Raw genomic sequence first — 17,179 nt, 5'->3', positions numbered from 1 at the left:
TCGAAAAATGTGTAGTTCGCAATTAATTCGATTCGAAACGAATCAAACCAGGTTCGGTTTGAAATTAATTCAAACCAAACTCAAACCTAAGGTAAGTTCGGTTCAGTTTGGTTTGTTGCCACCCCTAGTTGTGGGTTACAGTTTTTTTTTTTTTAAATAGTTGGTGACTTGGTGTGATTCTTTTTTAATTTGATTTGATGTTTAGGTGCTGAGACGTTGAGAGGTTTTTGATGTACCCTGTAACAGTGTTTTTCTTCATCTCGTTTAATATAAACAACCGGCAGGTTTTTGATAAAAAAAAAAAAAAAAAAATTCTGGGACAGCGAGAGTTCACTCAAATCCTCTACCACTACCAATTAGTGGCGCCTCTCAGATCTGAAGCATTCCGTTATTTCTTTCTCCGTTGAAGAATTCTCTCAAGTCTCCAACACAAGGTATACTCTCTCAGCTAGATCCTTGCTTTCTTCTGCTAGCGTACTGTACTGAGAAGCCCAGACTCCCTGTAATATATGCTATTATGTGATTAATAAAGGTCATTTTTACTTGGTAGATCGTTTGAGATCACACTTTATTGAAGAATGAATCAGATATGATTATCTCTGTGAGGTGAATATATAATAGAAGAAACAGGAACAGGAACAGGGGGTTGCATTTAGAATCATGCAAATAGTTTAGATTCACAAAAATGAGGGAGGGTTTATATTTCCACAGATTAAAACCCGTCTGCACAGATCTAAAGGTGGATTGAACGGTTAATTAAACCAAACTCGGTATGATGCCAATTGAAATCCCTAATCCCGATAGTATATGCTCTTATACGATTAAAAAGAAATTTTTTACTTGTTCAATTATTTCAGATCACACCTCAACAAACGAATCACACATGGTTTTTTCCAGAGGTGGATAATAGAAGCAACAAACTTGGCCAGTGTAAGTGCGCACTCATTTTATTTTATTTATTATTGTTAATTGTTAAGCTATGATGGATAGATGTCACATCACATATCTAATTGACGTATTTGAAAATTTGACGAAAATATTGTACAAACATATATTTTTACTTCTCTTTGAATTTTGATAAACGTCCCTCTTTTTAATTCACTAAATTTGCTTAAATGTATTGTATATTTCATCACTAAATTCATCAATTTCACATTTTATACCTTTATGTCATTTTCTTAAATCTTCTATCAAAATTTACCAATTGTATTTTACTTTGGAAAATTATAAATTTTTAGACGTTAGATAATTTGTTCTAAACATTTATAAATTATCTACTGAAAATAAAGGTATCTAATAATCCTAACATAATTGCAAAGTAATCTATTTACTGGTATTTCAACCTGGTTCTCCACTCTAGAACACAGTACCACTGCCATTAGTCTATAATCTCAGTGAAAAGGTTTATTAAATTTTATTGGATATATTAGAGAGTATGCTAATATAACATCAGTGTCATTTCAGTCTATATAACACCAACTCTAAAATCTATTAAATCAAGTTCAAATGGTGAATTCAAACCGTTCAAACCAATTTACTTTATGAGTGATGCGTTTACATGCAAACTTTTTATATTTTCAAGTTATTTAAGTATCAAATCAAGCGGCAAAAAAAATTAAAAAATGAATATATTAAAATTAACTTAAAAACTCACACATTTGACCGCTTGACTTGATACCAAATAAACTCAAAAACTTATAAATTTTACATGTAAACGCACAACTAATGAAGTAGATCGGTTTGAACGGTTTGGATTCACCATTTGAACTCGATTTGATAGGTTTTGGAATTGGTGTTATATAGACTGAAATGACACTAATGTTATATTAGCCATACTCTATATTGAAAGCGGCTAATAGTCTCCGGACTCCAGTCCCTCAAAAATCTCCGGATATTTTTAAAAATCCTGTAAACTAATGGAGCAAATTCGGTAAACTTTAATACTAAATCCTGTAAACTAATTTAACAAATCTTGTTAACATAAAAACTTCCATTTCTGTGATCCCCAATAACTTCTATTTTAACCACCACTTTAACCTCCACTTTAACAACTTTAACTGCTTTGACTGAGACCAATTTTAGACCTTTGATCACGACACATCTAGAAAATCTCTAATATTTTTCAAAATTAATAACTAACCATGACCACTTTACAATTCTGTAAACATATATATGTAAAAAAAGTTTCAAAAAAAAATTTCAAATTTTTTTTTTCAAATCTCCTTCTAAATGCTACTTTCAATTATTTTGAATTATGTAAATTTTATCATATAACTTTGTAGATAGTTTCGTTGAATCCTGTAAACCGGTAAAAAAAAATTCAAAATTTTTTTTTCAAAATTTTAATTTTTTTTAAATTTGCATCTAAATACTACTTTCAATTGTTTTGAATTCTGTAAACCTGATCACATAACTCTGTAAACAATTTTGAATTCGAACCAAATACAATAAATTTCCAATTTTAACTTTATTTTAATTTTAGTTTTGTTAAATTCTACATCTAAATGCTTCTTTTAATTATTTTGGCTTATCTAAATCTTATTACATAACTCTATAAACTTAAGCTTTGAATTCTATAAACCTAAATTGTAATTTCTGAATTTTATTGTTTTTTATGTATAAACTTAAGCTTTGAATTCTATAAACCTAAATTGTAATTTCTGAATTTTATTGTTTTTTATGTGATGCATCCAAAAACTATAATTTTATGTTTTGAATTATGTAAACCGTACTGTAAAACTCTGTAATAGTCTAATAGAAACCTTGACGGAACTCATTAAAATTCTAAGTTTAAAAACAACGAATATACTTTTCAAAATAAAAACAACAACGAATATTCATACAAATAATTAACTCAAATTACATTGATTTTGTTTGTTAATTAGTAGGAAATCGAAACTTAGCTAGTCAAAGATGAATTGGATTTACATTATTAATCCGATTCTAAAATTTCAAATTTATAAATTAGGTTTTACAAATTACCCTGATTCTTCGTACAATTTCTAAGCACAAATGTCGTTAATCGAATTGATCTAAAAACATTATCTTTAGGTGTTTAGTCAAATAAATTCTGAAATTATTCCCACCATTCGATTTTAGCCCTGCACGAATCTTGAAGCACCATCCCCTTTTATTTTAAATTCCGTTAATTAGATATATTTTCATGTCAATTAGATATTAAAATAAAAATGTTGATAAAAATTCTTGTTAATAAAATATACAAAACTTCGAACAAATTATAAATTTAAACAACGAACATTGGAAAATTCGTATCAATTTCTAAACGCAAGCTCGTAGATTTCGTTTGAATTGAGTGTAATTAATTAAAAAAATAATAGCAAATAAAATTCTTTGTAATTAGTGGAGAAATCTCAACCCGTTCAAATACAGTAGCACGAATATTAAAGCATGGATTAAATTGGAGAAACTTTGAAATAAATCAAATTGGGTTAAAACCCGGATCCGCACCCCACCTTGTCGCTGCCTATACAAATCGCCTTCTTCTCCCGTTCGCGCACAGAGGCCTCCTAATTCCTAAACACTCCTCTTCTCTGTCACTGACCCATGGCCCCCGCTCCCTCTCTCCCTCTCTTCTTTACGCTAACCCCTTCCGCACGACTCTCTCCCACGCACGACGACCTCGCGACCCAGCCGTACGAGGCTACGAGCTCCCTGTCCCATCGTCTCTCTCTCTCACCGATCTCACCCACTCCACGACTTCGCGCACGACCACGCCGTACCCGCTCTCTAACTCTCTCTCCCGGGTTTTCTCTTTGTTACTCTTCTCTTTCCCTTCTCTCTTTCAATCACTGTGTTGAGAAATTTTTAGTGTGATTTTGCACTACGCCCCCACTTTTTCCATCTTACTTACCTTAGCCCGACTTGGGGTTTTTCTCTATTGCTGGTTGGTGCTCGTTAACTCTGACATTGGCTAGGAGGTGAGGTTGGAGAAGGCAACAGACGGTCGAGAAGTAAGGCGGAGGAAGTGCCTTGGTACCGGCCGACTTATACGGGTTTGAGCGCATTCGGGTAATAAATAAATTCCCCTTTCGTTTTTCCTCTTAATCTCTGTGATGCCTTGTGATGTTTGAAAATCTGAATTCGTTGTGAGTCGACGGTGCGTCTTTGTGAATTGTTTGTAAAAATGAAATGTTATATTTTGCCTGTGTTTGTGCTCGATGATTTATTGTCGATCTCTTGTGTGAAGTTTTTCTTGTGAATGTCGGGTTGAACCCTTATTTTCGTTGCCACTCGAACGGTACTGTCCTTAATGTGGTTTGGCACCTCACTTATGATTCTAAACCATGTTGCTGCTGAAATCATACACCCAAATCTGAATTTGTTTTGCAAAATTTCTTGTACAACAGGTCGTGCATTTATAAATGTGATTGTGTGTTTCCCTTGCTTGTATGAATCAGACACTTGTATCAATTTCCTGGTAATTGGTACAGTCCGTACCAGTTTTAATGGGTACTGGTACACTTAAACAGTTTGGGACTGACTTAGCCTATATTAATGATTGTGATAATAAAATGCTGAAGTGTAGAAATTTAAATTAAGTGGGCTTTTCGGCTAAGAAAATAAACATCTAGAAGTTAAATTGTTGGTTTCGGCCTTGCATTTGATTTGGGTTAAAGTTAAAAGTTTTAAGGAGAGTTTATTTTGGATTGACTCGGCTGTGCAAGTCCAATATATAATATCAAGAATTTATGTAAAAATGAATTTGTGTTCTCCGATTTGTGCCAAAACAAATGAAAATTTGAAATAGAATCTGATTGGATCTTTATTCTTAAGTTTAGGTTGAAAACAAAATATAAAATAATGAAAGGGGCCTTGTTGTAAAAATTGAAGACCTGTTTCGCCTTGGTTTAGGTTCAAGATTAGGGAATGATGATTTGGTTTTTCTTTTACTAAATGGAATTTATGATTTTTAATCTTGAATATCGGACTAGAACTATTAGCCGATTTTTTTAAAAATACCCATTTAATAAATAAATTAAATTAAAATATCCAAGTTTCAACAAAATTTATAAAAATACCCCAATCGCGGATTTTATCCGCGCTCCGGAATTTTTATTCCGGGGCGCGGATAAAATTCGCGCCCCGAAAAAAAAAAAAAAAAAAAAAAAATTTTTTTTGGTCCGAGCGCGGATAATATCCGCGGGCCGAATTTTAAAATAATATTTTTTTTTTTTTTTTTTTTTTTTTTTAGAGTCTGGAGAAAAAAAATTATTTTTTTGGTCCAACTTTGTACCTCTGGTTAACATATCAAAACACCTTCAAAAATCATGAAAATTTACCGACATGCATTCTTGACTTCATAGAATAAGACTGTAAAGTTTCATACAAAATCTCAAAACAGATCGTGAGATATCGGCTCTCAAAAATTGCCCGAACTGCTGAAGGAGTGCTTCTGACCCCAACTTTGCACCTCTGATTAACATACCAAAACACCTTCAAAAATCATGAAAATTTACCGACATGCATTCTTGACTTCATAGAATAAGACTGTAAAGTTTCATACAAAATCTCAAAACAGATCGTGAGATATCGGCTCTCAAAAATTGCCCGAACTGCTGAAGGAGTGCTTCTGACCCCAACTTTGCACCTCTGATTAACATACCAAAACACCTTCAAAAATCATGAAAATTTACCGACATGCATTCTTGACTTCATAGAATAAGACTGTAAAGTTTCATACAAAATCTCAAAACAGATCGTGAGATATCGGCTCTCAAAAATTGCCCGAACTGCTGAAGGAGTGCTTCTGACCCCAACTTTGCACCCCTGATTAACATATCAAAGCACCTTCAAAAATCATAAAAATTTACCAACATGTATTCTTGATTTCATAGAACAAGATTGTGAAATTTCATACAAAATCTCAAAGTTTTTGAGAGCCGTTACATACAAAATATCAAAGCACCGTTACATCAAAGCACCGTTACATCTTCGGGCAATTTTTGAGAGCCGATATCTCACGATCTGTTTTAAGATTTTGTATGAAACTTTACAGTCTTATTCTATGAAGTCAAGAATGCATGTCGGTAAATTTTCATGATTTTTGAAGGTGTTTTGGTATGTTAATCAGAGGTGCAAAGTTGGGGTCAGAAGCACTCCTTCAGCAGTTCGGGCAATTTTTGAGAGCCGATATCTCACGATCTGTTTTGAGATTTTGTATGAAACTTTACAGTCTTATTCTATGAAGTCAAGAATGCATGTCGGTAAATTTTCATGATTTTTGAAGGTGTTTTGGTATGTTAATCAGAGGTGCAAAGTTGGGGTCAGAAGCACTCCTTCAGCAGTTCGGGCAATTTTTGAGAGCCGATATCTCACGATCTGTTTTGAGATTTTGTATGAAACTTTACAGTCTTATTCTATGAAGTCAAGAATGCATGTCGGTAAATTTTCATGATTTTTGAAGGTGTTTTGATATGTTAACCAGAGGTACAAAGTTGGACCAAAAAAATAATTTTTTTTTCTCCAGACTCTTAAAAAAAAAAAAAAAAAAAAAAAAAAAATTATTTTAAAATTCGGCCCGCGGATATTATCCGCGCTCGGGACCAAAAAAAATTTTTTTTTTTTTTTTTTTTTCTTCGGGGCGCGAATTTTATCCGCGCCCCGGAATAAAAATTCCGGAGCGCGGATAAAATCCGCGGTTGGGATATTTTTATAAATTTTGTTGAAACTTGGATATTTTAATTTAATTTATTTATTAAATGGATATTTTTAAAAAAATCGGAACTATTAGACCATCTTTTAAATAAGACTGAAAAGTAAAATAAAATATTTGGCAAATCTATCTAAAAATATAGGAAACAGTGAACTAGACTGGGCCATTCCAATTTAGGGCCTGTTCAGCCAGCTGGGATTGCGTGGGATATAATAAAATTTTCAATAATATGTCCTATGTGTGTTCGGCTGCATGGTTATTTCCTTATTTTTCCCATTCTGATTCCTACCTCGGTTTCTCTGTCAATACAATTTTGGTAAGAAAAATTTCATTTTCAATTTCCCATCTACTCTCTCTCCTCATTCTTACTCCACGTGGAGGCCTTTTTATTACATGGGTCCCCTAAGTGTTGTGAATTACATCCTAAACTTGTATTCATGGCCACCAATAATGTATTTTGAACTTTGATTGGAAATACAATTAGAGTTAAGAGGGAGGTACGTTTCTTAAGGGATCGAAAATACCTTAACTGATGTATAAACATAAACCAAGGGTGCGAGACATGCCAATTAATATATTTTATAAGAGGTTGATGTCTCTAGGTTGGTCTTAACCAGTTCCGAGGCTAGTAGCTCCTGCTTGCAGGTGTATCCCCAATTGCACGATCTATTTATCATATGAACGATCAAGTTGTCTCTTCAATGTATTTCCAAGAGAGAGTATGTTGGATTAAATTAAATAAATATGTGGATATATTTTCGAAAATGGATTGTATCTTAATCTTCTACATAATCTCGATATGCTTCAAAAATCGGTCAAATCGAACCTAAAACGGACAATTTACTTTATCTTATTAGAGAGATTCTTATCTATTATAATTTTTTTATTTTTACAAGTAAAATCTTAATTTTTCCGCTACGGGATAGGCTGAACAAATTTTTTATATTGTGGTATAGAGGGATAGGCTGAACAAATTGTAGTCTATCTCAAGACAGTGATCTATGAGAGGTGTGCTTCGAGTCGGTGAGCTTGAAGATTAAATAAATGTGAAAACAACTGCTTCAATTTAAGAGACTTCTACTATTAGATATATTGTTACATTTTATTTATTGATTCAAATCAACCAACAATTTTTTCTTTCAATATGTGTGTTTGTAGATTAGTAATTACAATTTCACCTTATGATTATTGAGGCTTGGATTCAAATTCAAGTGACAACATATTATGCATTTACACATACATGCATTTTTATATTTCAGTCCCTAATATAAATTTTCTTGTTCAGCACCTCATTTCAAGATGGCTCTTTCAACCATGGCAAGCTGGGCAGGTTCTGCTGTTTTGGCCATTGCCGACTGGGCAGGGTCCTCTGTTGTTGAAAACCTCATTGGCATAGCTTATTCGTACTTACATCACCATATGTTGCCGACCAACAGCGAAGCTGAACTAAAGAGAGTACAGGAAGCTCTTCCCCATATCACGGCTATCATGGACATTGCCGAAGCTCTTAAGACGAAGCATCCGAGTGCTGGTTTATGGGTCAACCAATTTAGAAAGGCTGTTGAAGCATCCGAAGATGTGCTTGATGAGTTAGAGTATAGAGAACTTGAGGTAAATGGATCTGTGTGTAGTTCAAAGAAAAGAAAATTACATTCTCTCCATGATAATATTTTGGAGAGCTTGAAGGAGGCTGTAACAATGTTGGATCATGCTGCTGCTAAATCCAAGGATCTCCTCCAACTTGCCAAGACATTAGGTATATGTGATATTTCTCATTATTCATGGCAAGAAACTGGTAAAGTTTTAAGCCGTGAAACTACTTCTTTTTTAGCTGAAAGAGAGGTGTTTGGCCGCGATGTTGAGAAGAATAAGATAATTAGTTGGTTGAAGCGACCAACTCAAGTCCACCTCTCTTCTTTCGGTATTGTTGGGCTGGGTGGATTGGGGAAGACCACTCTAGCCCAATTTTCATATAGAGAGATGAGTGGGTCAAACGATTTCGATAAAACAATTTGGATTTGTATTTCTAATAACTTTAGTGTTGAAGATATAACGAGAAAGATGCTCAAAGAACTAGGGGAAAATAGTTATTTTGATAAACCATTAAATGCACTTCAAGAGACCTTGAAGGAAAAGATACATTTAAAGAAAATTTTTCTTGTTCTAGATGATATATGGGATGATGAGAAAAGGAATGATTGGGAGAAATTGATTGCTCCTTTGAGGTTTGTACAAGAAGGGAGTAAAATATTATTTACAACTAGAATGAAATCCGTGGAAGACTTACTTGCTAGTGTGATAAGTAAAGAACATGAATCTCTGGCATTACAAAGTTTAGAAGAGCAAGATTTGCGATTGCTCTTTTATAACTATGCTTTCCATGGCTTTAACCCTGACAATCATAGAGATTTGCAAATATTTGGAGATCAAATACTAAAAATGCTTCGGGGTAGTCCACTAGCAGCAAAGGTGATTGGGAGCTTAATGAATTCACACATGGACCACCACCATTGGAGAAGAATTTTGAATCACGGTTCTATATTTAACTTAGAGATGGCAAAGAATGTCATAGAGGTTTTGAAGTTGAGCTACTACCATTTACCAGCAGATTTGCAGGTATGTTTCAGATTTTGTAGCATATTTCCTCAAGATCATAAGTTCGATAAAGATGAGTTGATCAAAATGTGGATGGCTGTCGGTATCATACGGCAACAACAATGTCAAGGTAAAGAGCCAGAGGATATTGGGCTAGATTACTTTAGTCATCTTTTGAGGAAGTCATTCTTTGAATATGTTGACTCATTTCAAGGTGGAAGGTACATTATGCATGATCTAACGCATGAATTGGCCCAAAACGTTTCCTCCAGAGAATGTTGTCGAATAGAGCCTAACGATAAATCTATTACCATCCCTAACACTGTACGACATGTTTCTGTACATGAAAGTGAAATTGAAAAGGTCTTCCATCTTGAAAATTTACATAGCTTGGTTATAACCACTTCAGAGAAAACTGGCACTGTTCCAAACTTATTTGTTCTCCCAAATAATTTAATTAAGAAAAGTTTACGTTTATTGAAAATATATGGCAAATATTGTGAATTGCCAAAGGAGATAAGTTGTTTGGTACACCTCCGTTATCTATCCATTCAATCTCATGATGTCACTCACTCATACAACTACTTGCTCCGTGCTTCAGTTTACAAACTTTACCATTTACAAGTACTAGAGTTTCCAGAAACTCAGTATAATTCACCCTATTCAGTAATTGAACAAATCGAAATGACGAATCTACTTAAGTTGCGTTACATGAGACTTCCTAATGAGATAATGCAAACCATTCATGGAGTCAACAAGCTTACGTCTCTCCGAGAGTTAACCTTTTTTGTTGGACAAGAGAGTGGTCATCGTATAAATGAACTTGGCACACTAAAGAACCTTCGACATTTGATTATTGAAAATATTGAGAATGTATGGGATATTGCTGAAGCTAGGAGTGCCAATCTATTAGGAATGAATAATATAATGTCGCTATCTCTGAGATGGAGCTCAAAGAGTAACCCAAGTAACTCCGAGAAAATCATCAGTTACCTCCAACCCCATCCAAATCTCATGAAATTGACAGTTGAGAATTATAAAGGTCAAAGATCTCCTAGTTGGATGGAGCAATCACCTTTTCTTAACTTGTCATCCCTCAAATTAGTTTCATGTCCTATGTGGAAAAATCAATTGTTTTCTTGGCAAATGCCATATCTACAAATTCTTGATATATGGGATTGTCTAAACTTGGACAAGTTACCTAATATGCCCATTTCTCTAATTGAATTTCGAGTTCATAATGTGGGTCTGACTTCTCTTCCTTATTTGTATCAAAGTTCTGGTTATAACACTTCTCAACCATTATCACTAAAATCTTCACTAAGAGTAGTGAAGATTAGCAAATGCCCCAATTTAATATCTTTGGATGGGTTTCTGCAGCAAGGCAACCTAGATCTACAAGCTGTTGTGGAATTAACCATCAGCGACTGTGAGGAACTGGTACTGGTACCAGTAGGCACATTTGGAAAATTATTTTCACTGAAACACTTGAGCATAGAAGATTGCGAAAACCTTACCGGGTGTCCCAATCTACCACTTTCTCTTACTAAATTTTGCATAAATAATGTTGGAATGAGTGCTCTTCCAGAATATTATCAAAATTCTGACTCAAGGATCGGCCCATCAACATCATCCCTAAAATCATTACTTAGAGAAGTTGAGCTAAGATGCTGCTCAAATTTAACAGCATTGAACGGTTTTCTGCAGCAAGACAACATAGATTTTCAGGCCGCTACCATAATATGCATCTACAGTTGCATGAATCTTGTACATATACCTGTGAGTGCATTTGGGAGATTTGTGTCACTAACAGAATTAACTATAAGTAATTGCCCAATGCTGGTGGCAGTTGACAATGAGATCAACCTTCTTCCTACAAAACTAAAAGATCTGAAAATAGAAAACTGTGGTGAACTTGACGTGTCATTGCTGGAATCAGCATCAAGTCTCACTTCTCTCACTTGCCTTGAGATTAAAAATAGTAAAAATATTGATCGTATTCCCTCAACAGAAAATGCATTTGTATCTCTTATTGATTTGAGTATCATTGGATGTGACAAGCTCGTTAAACATTCATTATTGGAAAAAGCACATGGTGCTGACCAAGGGGGTAGCTTGGGCTCTTTAAAGGTCAATATGCTCCTCATTGATAACCTCTGTCTCCTTCTTATCGAACCTCTGAGAAGCCTCAGATTTGTTAGTCATCTGGAAGTGGATGATTGCTCAGGGATGGAGAACTTGCCCGAGCAATGGATGCTGCAAAACAAAAATACCCTCAAGGATATGTATCTCTGGAATGCAAGCTCTATAAAATCATTGCCTGCTACAATGGCCAGGTTCACTTCCCTTGAAAACCTAACTATCGATGATGCTAATTTGCTAGAGGAGCTTCCGGAGTTACCTGCTTCTATAAGGTCGTTATCTATCAGAAATGCAAGATCTCTGAAGTCATTGTCTCCTACAATGACGATACTCACTGCCCTTGAAAAGTTATCTATCTATGATGCTAATCGGCTGAAGGAACTCCCGGAGTTACCTGCTTCTTTGAAAGTAAAGAAAATTGGAGACAGCCGTGGCCGGTGGCTCTGAAACATAAGGACACTCTGCTTTCCTACGAATCCGCAACTCATGTTGAAGAAACAAAACCAGATTTGTTCAATGGGATAATGCTTCATTATTTGACAACTCTGTATTCGTAAGGTATTTTCTTTTCAATTTCTGAAATCAATAAAAGACTCTTGCAATGATTTCGAATATGTTATTCATCAGATAATTATTCTCATTTCTTTCTCTTTCTCTGTCTCAAACTTCAACTTATGTAGTTTTTTTTTTTTCCTTTTCTTTTTACTTATGAATTATGCCTACAGGAAGACTGCCCCACGCACAGAGTCTGTGACAGCTGAGAGGAATAGAGGATTACATTACACACAAGCTCCATGCAATTAATTATGAGGAAAAGAACAAAGAATTTAATGCCATATATGCACTATTGCACTACAAATTACTACTGTTGCCTTTCCTACAGGTTTATATCTTTTCTTATTTCCAAGCAATTCGTTCAACTTTACTTAATTTTAAAATATTTGAGAGATACTAACACATTTTCAAAGTTTTAACTCTGCCTAAGTCTAAACAATATAGCTGGTCCCAAGCCCATATAAATGGAGGATTAACATTAAAAAAATTGAAAAGTGTTAATTAGATGAATAGTGATTCAAATTAACCAAAAACAAAAACAAAAATATTTGCAAAAAAGAAATAAATAACTAAACTGAACAACAGAAACTTGCAAGTTTTTTTAGATAAAAAAGCAAAAATTATACTTTCAAATGACATGCACAAATTTTTCCATGTTGAAGTGTCTGATATCGTTAGCGAAAGTTATTTAGCTGTTCTTTCCTTTTGTTTTCCTTTATATATTTCTTTTTTGAAATGGCCGAGCTGGCCGGTATGAACTTTGGTTTTCGTATACCACTAGAATATCTTTGACCTCTGATATCAATTGAGACCGCTTTTGGGGGTTCTCTGAGTGATCTAATGTCTTTACTTGGATAAGAAAGTATGTTCACCTAGTTCAGTCCTGAATTAGACTGCATCTAACACCATACTGGTACAGTACCAGATGATGCAATAGTTTTTAATGAGAGGGGGTTAGATGTCATCAATTCTCTCACCAGACGATCATTGCATAGAAAATGGGGACCATACTAAACTACAATTTCATATATGTTTTGCTAATAAGTTGGGGTGCAGGCATATATATATCGACCTTATTTATTTATTTATTTATTTTATGAAATGTAAACTGATTGTATTAATCTTGTTTCTAGGTGGTTGAGTTTCAACCTGGCTTTTGACGTTGTAAAATTCCCATTGTCTTTCCCAAGGTAATGCATGCTTTGAGGATGGACTCTTTTTCTAAATAATTTTGCATTTCACTATCTTAAATTCCTTTCTTTTGCAATGTTTTTGTTTTGGTGGATATAAGTGTTGGAGTAAAACTAGGGTGTTCTTAGGCTCACCAAGCCCTTTTGTGAGTCTAACTTAATTCAAAATCTATCGGATTGACTTCAAACGACAAATCCAAACCATTGAAATCAATATAATTCATAAGTGATGTGTTTACATGTCAATTAATACCATTTTTTTACTTAATTTAGTATAAAGTCAAGCAGTAAAAAAATAATAAAAAATAAATGCATTAAAATTAACTTATAAACCTTCTGTTAAACCAAATGCTGTCCAATAAATATGCTCCAATTTAATGCATCATACACATGCTGTAGGAACCGGAGTCCTACCACATGCTTGTTGGTGATAGGCCTTGTCCCTCTACGGAAAGACACAATTATAGTTCCCATGCACCTGAAAAGAAATGAATGTCGGAATTCATGGTAGCCCTGATTTAAAAAAAATCTTACTCGTTGAATTAGTACCTTTAGGTTACTGTAAACTGTACAGTTATCAAATCTTTTATTTATATTTGTTTTGCTTTTTTAACCATTCCAACTCAACCTTTTACAATTCATTTAAACCTCAATATATGAATCAACTTGGTGTGGAATTAACCGGTATGCAAGAGCTACCGTCCTCACTTAATTGACAGCTTCATATAATAACCCCTGGACTTGATTGTTATATTTGCAAATTCCTTCATTCCCGACCTCATGCTATGTAATTTTCTACTAAAATCAGGATTCACCGGTACAGCCTTCTCTACTGATAGTTTTTTGGTGGGATTGATTTGTGCCAACCACATCCTATGGCGTGAGTCCGCATGTGCCTTTATCAGAGTACAAGGACAACTACCGACAAATCGGCTTTACATCAGGGTATTTCTCACTTAATTTACTTATTCTAAATTTTTGCTTTCTTTTGAAGCAAATTTGTCGCTTAGTTTTAAGAGAAAGAGTTTGTCATATGCTGTTTTGAACAAGGTGTATGTTACCAGTCATTTGTTGCAGTATCTTGGTTATTGTACCAGCCAGGTGCTGGTATCGGTATTAGTTGGATACTTAGAATGCAACCGTGCTGGTTATTATTTCAATCATTGTTCGTGGTTTGCAGAATCTTAATTATTAGCCCAAATTGAGACTTGATTGAATTTCCAAATTAGGAATGTCTAATATAAAAGAGGAGGGTTCAAATGCACCCAAATTTTTGTGCACCCAAATGCACCCTATCTTTCCAATTCTTTTTCTCTATTTTCAAAGTTTGAATAGTCAATCCGAACCGTTAGATGCGATCTATATATTAAGATGTGCTTGGAGACCAAATTTTACATTTTTTGAAATTTTTTTACTATTGATTAAGCCGCTTTGAAAATCGCTGATCCAATGGTCCAGAAAATGTAAAATCAGCGATTTTCAAAGTAGCTTAATAAATAGTAAAAAAATTTCAAAAAATGTAAAATTTGGTCTTCAAGTACATCTTAATATATAGATCGCATCTAACGGTTCGGATTGACTATTCGGACTTTGAAAATAGAGAAAAAGAATTGGAAAGATAGGGTGTATTTGGGTGCACAAAAATTTGGGTGCATTTGAACCCTCCTCAATATAAAATTACAATAAATTGCAGCTTAATTGCACAATGAAACTCACAAACCTTATTTGGAATTAAAATAATGCTTGTTAAGTGCTTCTATTTTTCTGATACATAAGCAGCACCACAATACAAAAACTATTTTTACTCTTACCTCAATTTTCATGCCTTATGTGGATTGTACTAACACAGATAGTCCCTTTACATGCAGAGTTTTTCTGATACACCATGCGTTATTTTCCTTAGCTGCCCTCCAGTCAATGAGAAAATGCTTGTCAAATCCAGAAGGTAATTTATCAAACTAACCTACCGTGTTTTCATCCTCTATTTCTTAGATCACCACATATGCAAAGCTATTTAATTGATTTTGCACTCTCCACCCCCCACCCCCCCTCTGGCCGAATTAGGACATATGAAGCATGCAGATTATCACTTGACTAGAAATGAGCAATGAACTGAACAATACAGACTCAAACTTCCAAGTTACCAACTTGTTTAGTGCAATACAAAAGCCATCCGTGCTTTATGTAAGTTTAATTATATTTGCAATAGTGTAAAAAAAAAACAGCTTGATTTGTTTGCGCATTGATATATAACTTCTAAATATTAACTGATGCAGACACGAAATACTGGCGGCAGAGATATTGAAGGCTACAAGTGAAGCAAAATGGGAACCTTCTGTGTATTTGGGTGCTTTCCCGGCGAGTTTGAAGATGTCTTGTATCCTATCCAATCTTTCATGCAATGGTCGATATCATTAGTTGTACATTATGATTAAATTAATTGGCAGCTTACTTATTAATTATTTATTTTTGACAAAAACAGTTAGGGTGAAGTAGAGATTTTTTTTTTTCCAAGTAGAACAGGTTAGAGATTGAAATCTCGAATTTGAATAAAAAAAATGTTAGAATTCGTCAGTTTTCATGTGTATGATGTGAATAAATTATTGATTACCTTCCACTTGCCAAATTTCAAAATTACAAATTTCTTTATTATAATTAAAGATTATTAAACCAATCCATTATCAAGCACAGAATGGATTTCCACCTATAAAACAATTAATAAGTATGAGAACTAATGAAAGGGAGGTAGCACAATTGGTTAGGAAGAAAGTCCTAGAATTGATGGTAACTCAAAGATCAAAAGTTTGATTCTCTCACGACTTTGTAGCCTCTGCGAAAGTTTCCAAAAAAAAAGTATGAGAACTAATGGGATATTGCTAATTGAAGATGAATTTAAAATAAAAAAATTAGTGGCACTGTCAACTTTTTGAATGAGAAGGGAAAGGAACTTAGTTTTTTCTCGCATTCAATTATATATGATTCCAACCATAGGTCCAGTTTTAGGCTGTATTAAGCAAATTACACAAATTAAATCGGTACTTAAATGCTAATAAGAAATGTGTTTGAATTTCATCTAAACGATAGTAACATCACTATATATATTTTGAGTTAGCGCTATTCTTATATATTCAAAGATACCCAAAGAGAGATGCATTAATGTCTTAATTCAAGTCTTTAGTTTCTCAGGATTAGTAAAATATTTGTTATGCAATGGTAATCATGGAAGTTTAAATGAATAGCATTAATTCTTCCATCTTCAGTAAACACAGTGTTTCATCAACATCATCATCATCATTATATTATTGGAAGGAGGAGGTACCATGCATATTTTTTGAAAGCACTGACTTTCAGGCTCTGTTTCAAGGTTAATTAATGTCCACACACCACAATTTGTTAGAGACAAAACATCATCTAAATAATTCAAACAACTTATTTATGCCTCACAAAATATATATTCCCTTTTTACTCTGTTAGCTTTTAGTTTTCAATTTTATGCTTCCCAAAATATATATTTTCTTTTAGTTATCTTCATTATTTAATATATATATATATATATATATATATATATATATATATATATATATATATATATATATATATATGGAATATGCTAGCATGCTATGCATAGCATAGAGCCCCTCCATGCAACGCTTTGGATTTCGACTTTTCAAAATCCTAACGGTCGATCCGAACCGTTCATCTTGTTCTCCATATTAATATGTGTTTGGGGACCAAATTTTATATTTTTTGGATTTTTTTTACTATTTCTTTAGATTTATTGAAAATCGCTGTTTTCAGCAAATCTGGACCATAAAAAAACAGCGATTTTCAATAAATCTAAAGAAATAGTAAAAAAAATTCCAAAAAATGTAAAATTTGGTCTCCAAACACATATTAATATGGAGAACAAGATGAACGGTTCGGATCGACCGTTAGGATTTTGAAAAGTCAAAATCCAAGGCGTTGCATGGAGGGGCTCTATGCTATGCATAGCATGCTAGCATATTCCATATATATATATATA

The 17,179-nt window shown here is 33.8% G+C and overlaps 1 protein-coding gene across 2 annotated transcripts; it reads left to right on the top strand.

Annotated features, from left to right (window-relative positions):
* Positions 1-299: 299 nt before the first annotated feature.
* LOC144573573 (putative disease resistance protein RGA1) lies at positions 300-15,721 on the top strand. 2 transcript variants are annotated; one of them, XM_078323354.1, is made up of 8 exons: positions 300-434; positions 858-930; positions 7,959-11,968; positions 12,136-12,293; positions 13,099-13,155; positions 13,964-14,100; positions 15,024-15,339; positions 15,432-15,721. In XM_078323354.1, exon 3 carries the CDS (start codon positions 7,973-7,975, stop codon positions 11,855-11,857), a length of 3,885 nt encoding a protein of 1,294 aa, XP_078179480.1. In that variant the 5' UTR covers positions 300-434; positions 858-930; positions 7,959-7,972; the 3' UTR covers positions 11,858-11,968; positions 12,136-12,293; positions 13,099-13,155; positions 13,964-14,100; positions 15,024-15,339; positions 15,432-15,721. The 2 variants fall into 2 exon arrangements, with proteins under 2 accessions (XP_078179480.1, XP_078179479.1); XM_078323353.1 differs by lacking the exons at positions 15,024-15,339; positions 15,432-15,721 and adding an exon at positions 13,555-13,662 and having other exon boundaries at positions 13,964-13,980.
* The last annotated feature ends 1,458 nt before the right edge of the window (positions 15,722-17,179 follow it).

This window comes from Carex rostrata, chromosome 21 (genome assembly GCF_964058835.1).
Source record: "Carex rostrata chromosome 21, lpCarRost1.2, whole genome shotgun sequence".
NCBI classification, from domain to species: Eukaryota; Viridiplantae; Streptophyta; class Magnoliopsida; order Poales; family Cyperaceae; genus Carex; species Carex rostrata.
The sequence above is the reverse complement of the archived record's forward strand: the minus strand, read 5'-3'. Positions and strand labels throughout refer to the sequence as shown.